At 42.9% G+C, this 19,172-nt stretch overlaps 1 protein-coding gene across 8 annotated transcripts in view; it reads right to left on the reverse strand.

The window, feature by feature from the left end:
- Positions 1 to 5,832: 5,832 nt before the first annotated feature.
- LOC121579789 (ubiquitin carboxyl-terminal hydrolase 25-like) overlaps positions 5,833 to 19,172 on the reverse strand; it is a 53,545-nt gene continuing 40,205 nt past the window's right edge. For 3 of the 8 annotated variants that reach the window (XM_045224297.1, XM_045224295.1, XM_045224294.1), the window contains exons 19-26: positions 17,441 to 17,509; positions 16,135 to 16,230; positions 15,529 to 15,707; positions 14,693 to 14,771; positions 14,300 to 14,379; positions 13,493 to 13,616; positions 10,688 to 10,880; positions 5,833 to 6,630 (exon numbers count right to left, since the gene is read on the reverse strand). In XM_045224297.1, the coding sequence (XP_045080232.1) occupies positions 6,458 to 6,630; positions 10,688 to 10,880; positions 13,493 to 13,616; positions 14,300 to 14,379; positions 14,693 to 14,771; positions 15,529 to 15,707; positions 16,135 to 16,230; positions 17,441 to 17,509 (993 nt within the window). In that variant the 3' untranslated portion in view covers positions 5,833 to 6,457. The remainder of the gene's footprint in view (positions 6,631 to 10,687; positions 10,881 to 13,492; positions 13,617 to 14,299; positions 14,380 to 14,692; positions 14,772 to 15,528; positions 15,708 to 16,134; positions 16,231 to 17,440; positions 17,510 to 19,172) is intronic. The other 5 variants (XM_045224296.1, XM_041894686.2, XM_045224298.1 and 2 more) reach the window with 2 other exon arrangements.

Genomic DNA, 19,172 nt, shown 5'->3' on the forward strand with positions numbered 1-19,172 from the left:
AGCACTGCAGACAGGTAGCCTAAAGCAGACGATGTTCTTCATGGTTAGCCCATGAATGAAGGACTTAGCTTATTATAGCTCAGTGTTCCCCGTAGGGAGAAATAATCACCCGGAAACTTCACTCCCCTTGCATACTGATGTGCATGGATATGAATGTCCAACATCACGAAAATGATGTGTGACAATCGGTGGGGGCCGGGCCAAAGCCGTTCTTTGTTATGATTCTGAACCGTCAGATAGCTTTCAAATAGGCAGGTTTAATCGACAAAAACAATGTCACAAAAATTTTTTGGGGGAAACGGGCAGATAAAGGAAAACATTTCTAAACATCAACCACATTTTTATCCATTTGACAGGGGTGGATTTTTATTTTGTAGAACTTTCTTTATTGCGACAAATTATGGAAACAAATTATGGAAACATTTTGAAGGTATGCAGGGCACGTGATGTCACCGCAAAACTATAAAGCTCCACTCCACAATTAATTCTAAATGTCTGCTGCTGACAATTTTTTATATTTTTTTATATATAATAATAATAATAATAATGTTTCTTTGTTGGACAAGGATTGTCCTGACTTTCAAGAATGCCTGAATTGCTTCACCTTGCTTTTCTGGTTGGCTGGCAAGTTTCACCATCCAATTATTTCAGATCTACAGGAGTGCAAGTTTCAACATGGCACGGACCATGGCGATATATTGGCACATGAGAATTATTAGAATATGGCAAATATTAGTCAATTATTACATTTTATACCATGGCTTTGTTGAATACTCGTTTCTGATTGGCTTGAAGGGCATTCTAGAGAGTGCATTATTTAAGCAATAAGGCCCGAGGGGGTATTGTATATGGCCAATATACCATATACAAGGGCTGATCTTAGCACGACGCAACGCGGAGTGCGTGGACACAGACCTTAGCCATGGTATATTGGCCATATACCATGACGCAACGCGGAGTGCATGGACACAGCCCTTAGCCGTGGTATATTGGCCGTATACCACAAACCCCTGAGGTGCTTTTTGCTATTACCGTAATTTTCGGACTATAAGCCGCGCCTTTTTTCCCATTTTTCGACCCTGCGGCTTATATAACGGTGCGGCTAATCTATGGATTTTTACAGATAATGGCCACTAGAAGACCTCCTAAATCTATGGATTTTACAGGTTACAGTCCACCAACTTTAACTCTATGGGCTCGATGACCGGTCCGCGCCCCCCACCTTTAAGCGGCGGGCTCCAGCAGGAAAAGCTGGAGGCCTGGAAAAGAGTGAGACAGGTAGCGCGCAAAAGTAAAAGTGGAACCGAGAGTGGTACGAGAGACAGAACGAGAGCAAGACAGACAGACATTACGAGAGCGAGACAGTTTGTCTCTTTCCCGACAATCCCCTCTGTGCACGAACCCTTACATATGGTAATTATACATTAAAACACCTGCGGCTTATAGTCCAGTGCGGCTTATATATGTACACATCATTCAATATCATTCAATTTAGCTGCTGCGGCTTATACTCCGGTGCGCCTTATAGTGCGGAAAATACGGTATTAACTGGTTACAAATGTAATTAGAGCAGTAAAAACAAATGTTTCTCATACCCGTGGTATAAGGTCTCATATACATTTACATTTTAGTCATTTAGCAGACGCTCTTATCCAGAGCAACTTACAGCTAGTGAGTGCATACATTTTTCATACTGGCCCCCCGTGGGAATCGAACCCACAACCCTGGCATTGCAAGCGCCATGCTCTACCAACTGAGCTACACGGGGCCATACCACGGCTTTCAGCCAATCAGTATTCTGAGCTCGAACCACCCAGTTTATAATCCACAAATTACCACCGGCTAAACCTATGACGTTGAAATGCCTATTTACTGTGTTCCATCTCACTCTGCAATCCACTGTCTCATCAGCCCTGCCAGGCAATTTATAAACTCGATCTCCACTATAAAAAGCACCTAGACATTATCTCCCATTTCTTTTAGACTAGCATTAGGTTTTCTACAGCGGAGATTTGTATAAACCTTTCTGTCTGTCTCTCCAACATTTGCAACATTGTTTCAATATTGAAATTCGATCTCCAGCTGTCCCATAGTAATAAAGCATTGGGAGTCTGGACCAGACAGGCAGGCAGCTTTTCTCAGCCAGTCGAAATCATGAATCAGCTGGCATAATTTGTATGGACATATACAAAGAAACGTCAATAGAAAACAGGTAAAAAAGGAAACAAAATGCAGCTAGTTTGCGGTCTTTCCAGCTTCAGTTTGAAGTGATTATGTTAGCTGTGTTGTTGGCTAGCTCCTCTGAACAATAGTGTCCTGACGAGAGCTCACTTTTCTATGCCAGGCGAAATCGCGCATCATTAGCTCATGGATGTATCCAAATAAATGTCACTAGAAAACAGCTTAAACTAACGCAAATGCAGCTACTTTGCTGTTATTCTGTCTGTACTGTTTGACGTGACTGTAAGTTAGCCGTAGTTGGCTAGATAGCAAGCAAGATATAAGAACGTTGCCAGCCAGTACGGCAATGGAACATTTAGAACAAACGACTGGGTCGTGTCCATAGATACAGAAGAAAAAGACAACGACTGGGTCACGTCTCTGGCAACTGAACCGATACATTTACATTTTAGTCATTTAGCAGACACTCTTATCCAGAGCGACTTACAGTTAGTGAATGCATACATGTTTTTTTTTTCTCATTCTGGCCCCACGTGGGAAACAAACCCACATCCCTGCCGGCCAAACCCTCCCCTACCTTGGACGACGCTGGACCAATTGTGCGCCGCCCATGGGTCTCCCGGTCGCGGCCGGCTGCGACAGAGCCTGCACTCGAACCAGGATCTCTAGTGGCACAGCTAGCACTGCGATGCAGTGCCTTAGACCACTGCACCACTCGGGAGTCGGATATATGCTGTCCATTCCACTCACCAGCTCTCCCCCGGGCAGATTGACAGAGGACAGCAGCAACACAGAGTCCAGTCTGGAGAACGAACGAACGACCAGCCGGCTTGGGTAACATTAGCAACCTCAGATTTGTATCAGGACAATATCTTGTGGAAGGATTAAATAGTATGAATAAATTAACTAAAATAACATTATTTGAATATGTTGGTAACCCGTTATATAAAACCAGTGTTTGGGGCATATATTGGCACAGTTTGCTGGCCCTCGACTTAGTCTCCAGCCTAACACCGTGCCAATATCCTCCAAACACTGGCTTCTCTGGCATTATCACTTAAATAACGCACAGCATATCATCACAGTAGAATTCAATGGCTATAGTTCATTCTTACATGTTTTGTTTGAGCTGCTTTTGAAAGCAAAAGTCGAATTGCTTTTGAAAGCCTCAGCTGTTACGGACGACTGTGTGATCACGATCTCCGTAGACGATGTGAGTAAGACCTTTAAACAGGTCAACATTGAAGGCCGCAGGGCCAGACAGATTACCAGGACGTGTACTTCGAGCATGCGCTGACCAACTTGCAAGCGTCTTCACTGACATTTTCAACCTGTCCCTGACTGAGTCTGTAATACCAACATCTTTCAAGCAGACCTAGCAGAACTTAGTGCCCAAGAACACTAAGTTAACCTGCCTAAATGACTACAGACCTGTAGCCATGAAGTGCTTTGAAAGGCTGGTCATGGCTCACATCAACACCATTATCCCAGAAACCCTAGACCCACTCCAATTTGCATACCGCCCAAACAGATCCACAGATGATGCAATCTCTATTGCACTCCACACTGCCCTTTCCCACCTGGACAAAAGGAACACCTACTACAGCTCAGCGCTCAACACCATAGTGCCCTCAAAGCTCATCACTAAGCTAAGGACCCTGGGACTAAACACCTCCCTCTGCAACTGGATCCTGGACTTCCTGACGGGACGCCCCCAGGTGGTAAGGGTAGGTAACAACACATCTGCCACGCTGATCCTCAACACGGGTGCCCCTCAGGGGTGTGTGCTCAGTCCCCTCCTGTACTCCCTGTTCACACATGACTGCATGGCCAGGCATGACTCAAACGCCATCATTAAGTTTGCCGACGACACAACAACGGTAGGCCTGATCACCGACAATGATGAGAGCGCCTATAGGGAGGAGGTCAGAGACCTGGTCGTGTGGTACCAGGATAACAACCTTTCCCTCAACGTGATCAAGACAAAAAAGGAAGACGGGGCTGTAGTGGAGCAGGTTGAGAGCTTCAAGTTCCTTGGTGTCCACATCACCAACAAACTATCATGGTCCAAACACACCAAGACAGTCGTGAAGAGGGCACGACCAAGCCTATTCCCCCTCAGGAGACTGAAAAGATTTGGCATGGGTCCCCAGTTCCTCAAAAAATTATACAGCTGCACCATCGAGAGCATCCTGACTGGTAGTATCACTACCTGGTATGGCAACTGCTCAGCCTCCAACCGCAAGGCACTACAGAGGGTAGTGCGTATGGCCCAGTACATCACTGGGGCCAAGCTTCCTGCCATCCAGGACCTCTATACCAGGCGGTGTCAGAGGAAGGCCCTAAAAATGGTCAAAGACTCCAGCCACCCTAGTCATAAACTGTTCTCTCTGCTACCGCACGGCCAGCGGTACCAGAGCACCAAGTCTAGGACTACTTGCATTGTCACTCTGTTTATTATCTATGCATAGTCACTTTACCTACATGTACATATTACCTCAATTACCTCGACTAACCTGTCAAGGTAATTCAATACAATTTGATTTGAAAACATTCTTGGCATTGTTGAATTCGATTTTCATAATAGCAAGCTAGAACTGATGGTTTGGTTAGCTAAACTAGCAAGTATGTTTGGTTACCAAGGCAACTACTGTAGCTATCTAGTAAACTTATTTGCGAGCTACTTCAGTGGATGTTGAACACATTTCTAGTGGCAAATGTGTTAAAATATAGCCATGGTATAAAAGGGATAATCAACTCTGGGTGCTATGCTTTCTCTGGAAAATAACACAACTACATGGAAGGTCAGTTTCACTCCACGGGTCGTGGAACACACCTTCCATGTCATTTTCCATAGAACGCATATCCCTTACCTCTCCATGCTGGCTTTCGCGGGCTACCTGAGATAAGAAACAGCTGGTGGGAGGGCATACAGGCTGTTGACAATTTATTAATGCGCAACTTGCCTAAATTGGTAATGGAAACACCTTTCTATGCAATCTTTCTAAATGTTGAGAAAACATTTTTAAAATCACTGGACAAGTTAATGGAAACATAGCTACTGACAAGAAGCTACAATGTGGGGAATCGTTGGTGGCTTGTTTCAGCAAGTTTGTTCTTGATACCATGTCTAGTTGTGATTTTTTAAACTGATTTCATGTCAACGCTAATATGGTTAAAATTCACTAGCTAACCAACAACTGTACCGATGTATTTGAAAGACAATTGCTCATTGTGTAAATGTATTTATGTTTTCAATAAACATTTGGAGACTAAATATTGTTTACATGTTGTCAACAATCTAAGGCAACCTTGTCTGTTTTGCCCCACAGTTCCCAAGCTTCGGTATTGTTGCTAAATGACCGACCCGTCTATAGGCTATCCTTGGTGCTCTGCACTGCATAGTTTCTGATGTATGCAAGTCATGATCCGAGGAACCAAAACACAATGGCTGACAAAACATAAAGTGCATCTAAAAACAAAATCATGGATAAAAGCGTCTGCTAAATGGCATATTATTATTATTATTATTATTATAGTTGACAGAGGTGTAATACATGATTGCATCGTGATTGCATTATGTCACCTCAGGAATAATGGAGGACATTGTGGTGTTTAGTGTTAGTGCAGAAATAAAGACATGGGACATCAGACAAAGAAAATATGTATTTGGCGTAAAAGGGCCATAAATAAAATGGTATTCTCTCGATTTATTAACAAGCCACAGTGTCCATGGATGTCTACCACAGCACTCAAAACTTCTAATTCTGGTACAGTCCACAGACCCACTCGAGGTTCTCATTTCGTCACTTCTTTTAGAAAAAAAAACGAAACAATGTGATAATACTGTACCAAACTGGTGGCAAAGCAGCAGGGCGATCCTTCTCACACAGAGAAGGGGTGCTTTAAGAAAGGAGTGGGGGTGGGCAACAAAAGATAACTACAAAAAACAACAACCTCAACCTCGTTTAACAAAGCTTGGAGCAGCATGCGCTGGCTTTCAATCACTGCAGGATCACCATTTTCACTACTTCCCCCACTCCACTTTTTCCTTCTCCAACTGTCCGTTCATTCATGAATTTTTCTGTTGCGTTTTGCTTAAAAAATAATTAAAATAATAATTATTATAATGATAAAACCTTTAGCAGCAAAAGAGAAACAGAGGAGTAACGGCGAGCGACCCCTGGTTTATAAGGAAGGCATGGGTTAAAAGAGACATCCATGGGTGAGTGCCCTGGGGGGCCGTATAGGGCCGTGGGGCTGCTGCCCCCTCAGCTCATCTCCCGTCTGCAGGCACCCGGCTCAGGGAGGCCATGACACGGCCGTAGCGCTCAACCAGCTCCAGGGTGGAGTAGGTGGGCAGCTTGGGAGGGTCGCGGAAGCTTTTGATCTCTGTCGAGCAGTCGAGTAACTTGGGGAGGAAGTCCGTCAGCTTCTCCTGAAGGTTGGCTGCAGCAGGAGGGGGAAAACAATGACGGAGAGATGTCAGACAGAAAAATTTAGATTATTTAAATGTCCTTGCTTGTGTCACTCTCCAGAGTCACATCCAGTTACCAAACAGAAATCATAAGCTAAATATTTTCACTGTGATAGCACAAGCTCTTGGTAAGCATGCTCCTCTAGGAAAACACAGATTGAGAAAATAAAATGAAAGAGGCCCTAGTTGGTTGTTGTTCTAAGAAGATGCTGCTTGGTCAGTTTTCTGAACCCAATCTAACTTTTTCCTGGAGCAGAGGCTAGGACTCAACTGAACCATTTCTCTGAACTAACAATTTGGGTCAAATTCTGCCAACACAAAGTGGGTATTTCCTTGGTTGTTATGGCTTGGCTGGTCTGACTGCTAATATCAACTATTTTGACCATGTCCCTGACCACGTTTCATGTACCTTCCAAATTAAACTAGAGCAGAAAAACAACCAAACATCCAGTAGATCTCCAGTACCACAAATCTATCCCCCCTGGCCCTCTAGGCTCTTGTACCCCTTTCACACTATTGTGCCAACCCAAACAATACTGTGCTGCCTCGGATATGTTATTTTCATATTGCAGCATGATTCAAGCAACTACGGAGGCTGCCTAACCAGGTCAGCACAGTACACAGCTCGGCTCAGTATTGTGAAAATGCTCTTAGTTCCCTCGGTCATTGGACTTTTATGGACTCTTGGAAGATCAGCCCCTTAAGCGTTTAATATGGGCTAAAAGAGATGCAAATAAACAAACACACTAGGGCTGTCCCCGACCTAGAGTTGTCGGTTCTTTTGACCAATCCATGTTAAAACGTGTATTTTTCCCTATATAGACACACCCTATGTGTTTGAATAAAATCAACTATATGTAGGCTACTGAGCTTGTCTCATGCTTTAAGCACAATGTGAATAAATAATTAAGAAACACAAATGACTTGAGGGAGCCAGAGATCAAGAAAGCAGAAGAAAATCCTGTTCCCGACGCTCTTCCTCCCACTGCTGCTGGCCTTCGCAGATTCTGCTGTTACGTTCCTAATACTGTAGGCTACACCAGGGGTCGGCAACCTTTTCCATTTGGAGTGCCAATTTATCTTACCATTTCTACCGATCTGTGTGCCAGTTATGATTTTTATTTGCACATTTTCGTGGAACAGTTTCATTAAATTTATAATAAAGGTTTCGTATCTCAAAATCATTATCATATGGTTAATCAAAATTGTAAAAGTAACTTCTATTGCTATTGCCAACTATGTAAAAAATAGCCTACATAAAGCCAACAAATAAAAACATTGCAGCCTGCAGGTAAAAAATATCCTGATAAAATAAATATCCTATAAATCTGGGGCGGCAGGTGGCTTAGTGGTTAAGAGCGTTGTGCCAGTAACCGAAAGGTCGCTGGTTCTAATCCCCGAGCCGACTAGGTGAAAAATCTGTCGATGTGCCCTTGAGCAAGGCACTTAACCCTAATTGCTCCTGTAAGTCGCTCTGGATAAGAGCGTCTGCTAAATGACTAAAATGTAAAATGTAAATGTAAATCACATTGACTACGCATGGCCTGTCTGCAAGGAACTTGAAACATTGTATCAACCAGAGGCGCAACGTTCACTGGGGACGGGGGGGACATGTCCTCCCCACATTCTGAAATAGCATTTTTGTCTGCCCCAGTTTTATCATTGGAATGTGATACAAAACGAGGCAACGGTGTGCTTTAGGACCGTGCGGACGTCTTTGAGCAGTCGGGTAGGCAGTTTGGAGTGATTATCCGACTGGATATTTTTTCTTAAATAATAATAACTATGTCCCCCCCCCCCCCACTTCTAAAACCAAAGTTGCGCCCCTGGTATCAACTATTAACTTGGGTCCGGCCTGAAGCTAGTGCTAGCAAACTTGCAACATTGTATAAAATATTCTGGGTCCCCAGAGTTTCCCAATACACTGAGCTCTGGACAGACATTTGGCCTTTCCACTGGATCAGAGCATGACAATTTTTTTCCCCATTTCACACTGAGTGGTTATCGAAAGAGAGCTGGAAAGATTTTTCAAATAGGCTTTGTTGAGGAACTATTGTCATTCTCAATGGATGTAAAACAGATTTTGTTAACTTGCTGTTTGAGGTGGGGGGAAAAATTGTTTGAGAAGTTCCACAGTGGTGGTGGGTTAAGACAATCTGAAATACTATCAGATCCCCAAATGGGCACATGTATAGGCCTGCATTTGTATAGGCCTACTTCTACGTATAATCAGTGTGTGTATCCTTAAATCAACATTGACAGGAGCGTTACAAACAAACGACAATTAATAAACTGACAGAGATCAAGAAAGCCAAGAAACTAAATGGAATGAAATAAACATTTACATTTCAGTCATTTAGCAGACGCTCTTATCCAGAGCGACTTACAGTAGTGAGTGCATACATGTTCATATTTGTTCGTACTGGTCCCCCACGGGAATCGAACCCACAACCCTGGCGTTGCAAGTGCCATGCTCTACCAGCTGAGCCACACAGGACCACACACTCTTGTCCCAAAACTTGTTTTTACCGCAAACAACGTGTCCACTCCGACAATGAGAACGGTAAAAGTGATAATTATATATTTAATACATTAACAGAAATGACTGTAACCAAACATTATAGATTAGAAATTATGTGAATTAACGGAAATTGTACTACTGGTGTGCCATCCCCGCGGCCTCCGAATGGATTAGTCCATTGAGACAGGAGTGAATCAGAGTCTCATGTGCCATAAAAAATATATATACACTACCGTTCAAAAGTTTGGGGTCACTTAGAAATGTCCTTGTTTTCAAAATAAAAGCAATTTTTTTGTCCATTAAAATAACATCAAATTGATCAGAAATACAGTGTAGACATTGTTAATGTTGTAAATGGCTATTGTAGCTGGAAAGACTGATTTCTAATGGAAAATCTACATAGGCGTACAGAGGCCTATTATCAGCAACCATCAGTCCTGTGTTCCAATGGCACGTTGTGTTTTCTAATCCAAGTTTATCATTTTAAAAGGCTAATTGATCATCAGAAAACCCTTTTGCAATTATGTTAGCACAGCTGAAAACTGTTGTGCTGATTAAAGAAGCAATAAAACTATGCTGACCTTCTAGGCAGAGTTGCAAAGAAAAATCCATATCTCAGACTGGCCAATAAAAAGAAAAGATTAAGATGAGCATGAGATATGGCTTTTTCTTTGCAACTCTGCCTAGAAGGTCAGCATCCCGGAGTTGCCTCTTCACTGTTGACGTTGAGACTGGTGTTTTGCAGGTACTATTTAAATGAAGCTGCCAGTTGAGGACCTGTGAGGCATCGGTTTCTCAAACTAGTTGTGCACCGGGGCCTCCCACTCCTCTTTCTATTGTGTTAGAGCCAGTTTGTGCTGTTCTGTGAAGGGAGTAGTACACAGCGTTGTACAAGATCTTCAGTTTCTTGGCAATTTCTCGCATGGAATAGCCTTCATTTCTCAGAACAAGAATAGACTGACGAGTTTCAGAAGAAAGTTATTTGTTTCTGGCCATTTTGAGCCTGTAATCGAACCCACAATTGCTGATGCTCCAGATACTCAACTAGTCTCAAGAAGGCCAGTTTTATTGCTTCTTTAAATCAGCACAACAGTTTTCAGCTGTGCTAACATAATTGCAAAAGGGTTTTCTAATGATCAATTAGCCTTTTAAAATGATAAACTTGGATTAGCAAACACAACGTGCCATTGGAACACAGGACTGATGGTTGCTGATAAATGGGCCTCTGTACGGCTATGTAGATATTCCATTAAAGATCAGCCGTTTCCAGCTACAATAACCATTTACAACATTAACAATGTCTACACTGTATTTCTGATCAATTTGATGTTATTTTAATGGACAAAAAATTGCTTTTCTTTCAAAAACAAGGACATTTCTAAGTGACCCCAAACTTTTGAACGGTAGTGTATATTTTAGACTGCTCGACAAAAAAAAATCTCAGTTGACCAACAGTCTATCCACCAAACAATTGACTAAATGGGGTCAGCCCTAAAACAAAAACTCACGCTCCATCTCTTGTCCCAGGTAGGAGCACCAGCGGTTCCTCATGTCCTCCACAGACAGCAGGTCCTTCTCTGTGTCGTGGACCAGCAGTAGGGGGATGCACGGCACCACCAGTTCATTCATGATGCTCAAGCCGTTGCTCACCTCCGGCTCCTCACCAGACTCAAACATCCCCGCCGCATTCTCATTCAGTTTCTATAGGCAAAGCACATACATATAGATCGATGACTTAGGGATTAGCTTCAAGTGGTATTCTAACAAAGTTACCAGTATTAGCTACTCTGTCAAAACAGACTTACAGGACAGCCAGGTATTACTTTTCATATATTGCTATTGTATATGTCTTTACATTAGAGACCACCTCTGTATGAAAGGCTGCAGCCCAGGTAAGTCTCAGACCATTTGCATTACCACTATCTGGTAGTCATCTATTAACACTGTCAACGTCAGAGGATGTTTTCAAGGCCTGTGTTACTGACGTGGGCAGTGACGTACAAGATGATGCAGACACTTCGCTCTGTTCTCCTTAGCTAAGTCCTGCTCTGCTGCAGACACAAACTCCCTGACCTTAGCTGTGGAAAATACCTTACACAGACGCAGGCGGCCACTCCGGACTAGGTGGGGATTCACAAACAACATCCCAGTACATTAACTGTGTCAATGTTAGCAGTGTTTTCAATTAAAACAGGGCAGAAGGTAAACAGCGGGGCTGGAGAGTGGGACCGAGCAGGGAGCCAGGGGTTTGTTCTGGCCAGAGATCTGAGATGGTGGCTATAACTCTAACTGTAACAGAGCCCTGACGGAGCAGAGCAGAGGTTAGCTCAGGACACGGCCGTGTCTCACGGTAATGTGTTTACACTCGCTGGGCCTCCTGCTTCCTATTCCCACTCGGATGATTACATTAGGAGCACAATGCTGGTGTAAGGTTACTGAGTGCAGGAGCAGCAACAGGGCCGACGAGGAGGAACAGGGTTCCTCTCCCTCTCTCGGTTCAGACAAGACCAGTCACAGCCTGACCCGACCGACCGGGGAATCATTCCCTCTATGCCCTAACAGATAGAACCAGAGCACAGCTTGGAGATGGGATAGTAAACAAAATGAAACTGTGGTCTGATCAGAATATTGAATGGATTTTTCCTCCAAACAAATACAGTGGCTTCAGAAAGTATTCATACCCCTTGACTTGTTACAGCCTGAATTCAAAATGGATTAAATATATTTATTTTCTCACATCTACACACAATACCCCATAATGACAAAGTGAAAATATGTTTTTAGACATTTCTGCACATTTATTGAAAATGAAATACAGAAATATGTCATTTACTTAAGTATTCATACCCCTAAGTCAATACATGTTAGAATCACCTTTGGCAGCGATTACATCTGGGAGTCTTTTTGGGTAGGTCTCTAAGAGCTTTGCACACCTGGAATGTACAATATTTGTACATTATCCTTTTAAAAACTTTTTTAAACTCTTCAAGCTTTGGCTGTTGATCATTTTGAAGTCTTGCCATATATTTTCAAGCCGATTTAAGTCAAAACTGTAACTAAGCCACTAAGGAACATTCAATGTCGTCCTGGTAAGCAACACCAGTGTATATTTGGCCTTGTGTTTTAGGTTATTGTTCTGCTGAAAGGTGTATTTGTCTCCCAGTGTCTGTTGGAAAGCAGACAGAACCAGGTTTTCCTCTAGGAGTTTGTCTGAGCTTAGCTCTATTCTGTTTCTTTATATCCTAAAAAACTCCCTAGTCCTTGCCGATGACAAGCATACCCATAACATGATGCAGCCACCACCATGCTTGAAAATATTAAGAGTGGTACTCATGATGTGTTGTGTTGGATTTTCCCAAACATAACACTTTGTATTCTGGACATAAAGTGAATTTCTTTGCCACATTTTTTGCAGTTTTACTTTAGTGCCTTATTGCAAACAGGATGCAGGCTCCCTTCTTTTCACTCTGTAATTTAGGTTAGTATTGTGGAGTAACTACAATGTTGTTGATCCATTCTCAGTTTTCTCCTATCACAGCCATTACATTCTGTAACTGTTTTAAAGTCACCATTGGCCTTATGGTGAAATTCCTGAGCGGTTTCCTTCCTCTCCGGCAACTGAGTTAGGAAGGACACCTGTATCTTTATAGTGACTGGACGTATTGATACACCAGCCAAAGGGTAATTAATAACATCACTATGCCCAAAGGGATATTCAATGTCTGCTTTATTTTTTAACACATCTACCAATAAAACCCTTCTTTGCGAGGCATTGGAAAAGGTCAAGGGGTGTGAATACTTTCTGAAGACACTGTAGCATCTGCTGAGAAAAATTATGTTGGATCTTTATGGGCAATAAAAAAGGCAATGTAATATCTCAGCTAGAACAGGAACAAGCCCTGCATCAATTCTAGAGATTATGGGGTGGAGGGTTCAACATTAGTCACTGTGAATAGCAGGACGGCATAGATGAGTTAGGAGGTCAGAGACCGAGAGACTTGTTGATGATGAGACAGAGGATAGTGGTATTAATTCTTCAAAGAGAATGACTTGAACTACTTCCACTGTGACCTATTGATTTGATTGGAAACACGTGATGATCTTTGAAACACAATGGACTAACTTTGATCACTTTCTTTACATTTAGGCTGAAACTTTGTTATGTACCAAATGCTAAATCTGCTGCAGCATAAGAAAATCATACCGCATCTTACATGAACTAACTACATAAGGTCAATTGACAGACACTTCCAATAGTACAGTGGTTCAGTTGTTGTATGATTGTGAGTGATGTCAGGGGAGGGTTGTCTCACCAGCAGGCACTCTCTCCGGTAGAGCCCTATGAGCTCATCGTCGTGACCTCGGTACAGCCCTTTGACCAACAGCTCTCTGTTGTACTGGTATGAATAGATCAGGTACATCAAGGCCTCCACAAAGCTACAGAGAAACAGACACAGTCAGATACATTATAGTAGCATCAGGGTGCAACAAACTTAACCACAAGGGCTGCGTTTACACAGGCAGCCCAATAATGATTGTTTCCACTAATTGGTCTTTTGACCAATCACATCAGATCTTTTCACATCTTTTTCAGAGCTGATCTGATTGGTCAAAAAGTGGAACAAAAAGTCAAAATTGGGCTGCCTGTGTAAATGCTACCATAGAGAGGCAGAGGAGATCTAAAATCAGGTTTAGCTGTGTCTACAAGGGATAGTAGAGTAGGAACAGTCAGGCCTTTTTCATTAAGAGGATTTAAAACAGATGTATTGGAGGGAGAATTAACAGAAGAAACTGAGGAAATAACCAAGTACATGAACAACCATCTTGATCTATGCCAGACTGACTGAGATCCAGACATAAGGATAGGGGGATGTTAAAGGACCTGCTTCCCTCTACAGGTGACTTTAGGAAGTTCACATGCTTAACAAAGCTGCACTATCAGGTGCTTCTACTAATAATGCAATAATCTAGAGAGTATTTTAATCTAGATTTTAAATGTATTCTATACTGAAATGGTTGGGCAATGTGAGTTCCCATTTGTTTGCAGTAAGATTGGAAATAAAAGCTCTGGGTCGTGAAAAGAAGAACGTGACAACAGTCCAGCCAATTGGCAGTCTCACCTTCTCTTCTGGAACAGCTCCAAACCAATCATCAGGAAGATTGTTGTCTCGCGGAAATTCCTGTAGTCCTGATGCCACATCTGTGAACATTGTAGGGAACAGAGTTCACGAGAAAGAGCTTGAAAGGATTTTAAGGACAGATCTATAACATTTGGATCTAACTGTTAGTACATAAAAGCGTAATTACATCTTCCCCATTGGATTATCCATAGCAGAGGTTAGTTGGGTCAGTTACAATTTAGAGATTGTAATGATTTAAACCTTATACTCAAATGTAAACAATTCTAATACTAGTTTATTCTGTTTCATTTCAACTGTCAAAACATCCTGAATAAGATGTTCCAGACAAAACATTGTAAATCAGTCAAAACCAGAGTGTTTCAGAATGCTGACCTCATACTCCTCCATGTTGATCTCCTCTGGCTTAATGAGATCTAGTTTGGCACGGGCCACCTTCATAATGCTCTTACACCTGAGAGAGAGATGGGGGGGGGGGGGAGAAATGGAAAGAAAGGGAAAGAGAGAAAGTGAGTGGAAAGAGGAGAGTAAGGTAGAGAGAGTGCTGTTGGTATGATGAATCATACTGGTGAGTTACTAGCTACTCCAGGAGATGAACCAGTACACAGTGGTCCTGGGGCTGCGACACACAGGCCCCATGAATCACTGCTTACTGCAGAGAAACACTACTACTGAACCACACACTCCTCCTCTCCAGAGCTTCTTATTGAGGCCACATGCAACACAGAAATCGTATTAAAACCGGGTAGTTTGACTCCTGGATGCTGATTGGCTGAAAGCTGTGGTATATCAGACATTATAAGACTGTATACTATGGGTATGACAAAACATTTATTTTTACTGTTCAAATTACGTTGGTAACCAGTTTATAATAGCAATTAGGCACCTTGGGTTTGTGGTGTATGGCCAATATACCACGGCTAAGTGATGTATCCAGGCACTCAGTGTTGTACCTAAGAACAGCCCTAAACTGTGGTATATTGGCCATATACCACACCCCCTCAGGCTTTATTGCTTAATTATACCTGCTCAGAATAGAGGAAAATCAATTCACTGATGAAAATGGATTATGACTACCCTCTGCTGGTGAATTTGTGAAGTTCAGAGGTAATAAACTGGTGTTTTCCTTTTTATCAAAGAAAGATGAGACAAACTCATCATTCAAATAGGAGTTACAGGAAACACGTTTTGGTGGTGTAACCCATAAATACCGTTCGTCAAAGCCCAGGTTTCTGTCGGCAAACTGCATGAGGAGGGTTCTCTCCAGGATCTTCTTGGGGGCCTGGTTCTGGATGAAGTAGACGATGACGTGCTGCAGTCGGTAGTCGTTCTCCGGGGCTGTGTCCTCCTGGGCAAACCTCAGCAGACGGGTGTACTCCACCTTAATGGCCTGAGACACACAGATAGAGCATGCGGTGAATGGACTTTGATAGACCAAACTAACATTAGCACTTCAGAGTGTAGGCCTAGATTAGAACACTGATAAACATCTGCAGCAGCAGGAGACAAAACCATCCTCTTCCACGTAAGAGTTGTCAAGATCATCCTCCTTATCCTTGTAAACAAAACTCAAAGAGTTGATTCAAGTTCTCTTTCTTCAAATGAACCTCATTGTCTATGTGACACCAAGTCCCATTTCTGGAGGATGCTTTTGATGAGAACAACTGACTCAAAAAGAGAACACAAAACTGAGGAATGCCAGGTAAAACAGGATGGGAGGATGGTTGTTGAGAGGAATGCAGTAGAAGTACAGCATCAGAGAAGGAGTGAATAAAGGTGTGAGAGAGAAAGAGAAAAGAGATGAGATCGGGATGTACCTTGAAGAAGGCCGCTTCAGGCCCAAGCTCTTCAAACACAGTCCTTGCTTTGCCAATGGACATTATAATACCCTGCATGTTTGGAGTCATCATGGCCTGCAGTACCCAAGGAGTGGAAGCATGTTACAACAGTAGAAAATAAATCCCCTTAGAATGGAACGAGCCCAGCAAGCCCCCAAAATAATACACCTTTCTGGTACAGCCCTATGTGAGCTGTCCTGGGCATAGCGTATAACAGTCAGCAGACCATGCATATGTTAGAGTCACTCCACTACTGTGAGGTACACACACAACCTGTCATGTGAAGGACACAATGGATGCTTTAAAATACATTGTCATGTGAAGGACAGTCTCTGTGAAAGGCAGCCCTGTGAAGGTAGAGGTCCTTATTGTAAAGACAGTCCCTACAGACAGCCCTGTAGAAAGTCCTAGTGTGGTACAGCAAGCAGACAGTCTTTGGTCTATTTAAGGGCATAGAAACTAAACAACATTGATTCTACTACAGCACTTTGACAACATTATTACAAAACCAACTAATTTATTGATAGGATCAGTGAGACGATGCAGTTACATTCAGCTTGTATTTTTCCCCTCCCAAAGGGTTTTTATATGATACATATTTGTATGAATCAAAAAGGATGTTATAAATAGTAAGACATAACTGTGCAAATCACATTTACTTTTCACATTTGCTGCTGAGCTGCAGTTTATTTCTCTGCAGCAAAAATAAACACTCTAGACAACTGAGTCGATGTTTAGGTGAAGTTTCTGTACAAATATCTCTGATGAGAACCGAAGGCTTCTGTGTAGAGTAGAGTGCTTCTGTTGCAAAATGCAAGTAGGCTTGACAGGGATAGGCTTTTCACACACTATGTTTTTAAAGCTAGCCCAAGGCTAGTTTCATCTTCTAGGATAGTACACTGGCTGTAGTCTAATATAGCACCCTATCTTAGTCTGCCAAGACGTTTGGTTGAAAATGCCAACTGTCCTGAGCTAACCATGACTCTTGTTTGAAAACTACTCTGAATTAAGATTTACTCAGGTGTGAAAAGCCTATAGTAGAGACAAGAGGAGAAAATCTCCTCATCCTAATCACCAAACAGGCAAGATACTTTTTAGCACACCAAAGAAGAGTCAGCTGGGTGAGCCGAGTGTCGAGCGCTACCTCGTCATCGTACCCCCCCTCCTCTGACTCGATGACAAAGGTTTCCACCTGGGGGATGGCCACCTTTAACGTATGGTGGGCAGGGGGCTCATCCTCCACAGGGGGGTCAGAGGGAGGGGTGAGAGAGGTTTCATGGTTCACCTTTATCTCAGGCTGAGGCTGGGGGGGAGGGCATGGGGAGACACTCTCTCCACTGGACTGTGGAGAGAGCTGGTGAGAGTGAACAAGCAAGAGAGAAAGAGCAAGAAACATAGCACAAAGTTAAACAGAAAGAAAAAAGGAAAAAGGGTGAAAATAACTTTACTGGGGTTGAGTGGTAGGCCTAAGTGGTTCTTTGAAGTGAGCGTAGTAGAAGCAGTTGTATGGTGTGTGTCAGAGGTGGATTATGTGTGTGTGTGTTACAGTGAGGGAAAAAAGTATTTGATCCCCTGCTGATTTTGTAAGTTTGCCCACTGACAAAGAAATGATCAGTCTATAATTTTAATGGTAGGTTTATTTGAACAGTGAGAGACAGAATAACAACAACAAAATCCAGAAAAACGCATGTCAAAAATGTTATAAATTGATTTGCATTTTAAAATGAGGGAAATAAGTATTTGACCCCCTCTCAATCAGAAAGATGTCTGGCTCCCAGGTGTCTTTTATACAGGTAACGAGCTGAGATTAGGAGCACACTCTTAAAGGGAGTGCTCCTAATCTCAGCTTGTTACCTGTATAAAAGAGTCCTGTCCACAGAAGCAATCAATGAATCAGATTACAAACTTTCCACCATGGCCAAGACCAAAGAGCTCTCCAAGGATGTCAGGGACAAGATTGTAGACCTACACAAGGCTGGAATGGGCTATAAGACCATCGCCAAGCAGCTTGGTGAGAAGGTGACAACAGTTGGTGCGATTATTCGCAAATGGAAGAAACACAAAATAACTGTCAATCTCCTTCGGCCTGGGGCTCCATGCAAGATCTCACCTCATGGAGTTGCAATGATCATGAGAACGGTGAGGAATCAGCCCAGAACTACACGGGAGGATCTTGTCAATGATCTCAAGGCAGCTGGGACCATAGTCACCAAGAAAACAATTGGTAACACACTACGCCGTGAAGGACTGAAATCCTGCAGCGCTCGCAAGTCCCCCTGCTCAAGAAAGCACATATACAGGGCCGTCTGAAGTTTGCCAATGAACATCTGAATGATTCAGAGGAGAACTGGGTGAAAGTGTTGTGGTCAGATGAGACCAAAATCAAGCTCTTTGGCATCAACTCAACTCGCCGTGTTTGGAGGAGGAGGAATGCTGCCTATGACCCCAAGAACACCATCCCCACCGTCAAACATGGAGGTGGAAACATTATGCTTTGGGGGTGTTTTTCTGCTAAGGGGACAGGACAACTTCACCGCATCAAAGGGACGATGGACGGGGCCATGTACCGTCAAATCTTGGGTGAGAACCACCTTCCCTCAGCCAGGGCATTGAAAATGGGTCGTGGTTGGGTATTCCAGCATGACAATGACCTAAAACACACGGCCAAGGCAACAAAGGAGTGGCTCAAGAAGAAGCACATTAAGGTCCTGGAGTGGCCTAGCCAGTCTCCAGACCTTAATCCCATAGAAAATCTGTGGAGGGAGCTGAAGGTTAGAGTTGCCAAACGTCAGCCTCGAAACCTTAATGACTTGGAGAAGATCTGCAAAGAGGAGTGGAACAAAATCCCTCCTGAGATGTGTGCAAACCTGGTGGCCAACTACAAGAAACGTCTGACCTCTGTGATTGCCAACAAGGGTTTTGCCACCAAGTACTAAGTAATGTTTTGCAGAGGGGTCAAATACTTATTTCCCTCATTAAAATGCAAATTAATTTATAACATTTTTGACATGCATTTT

This window comes from Coregonus clupeaformis, chromosome 13 (assembly GCF_020615455.1).
Source record: "Coregonus clupeaformis isolate EN_2021a chromosome 13, ASM2061545v1, whole genome shotgun sequence".
NCBI classification, from domain to species: Eukaryota; Metazoa; Chordata; class Actinopteri; order Salmoniformes; family Salmonidae; genus Coregonus; species Coregonus clupeaformis.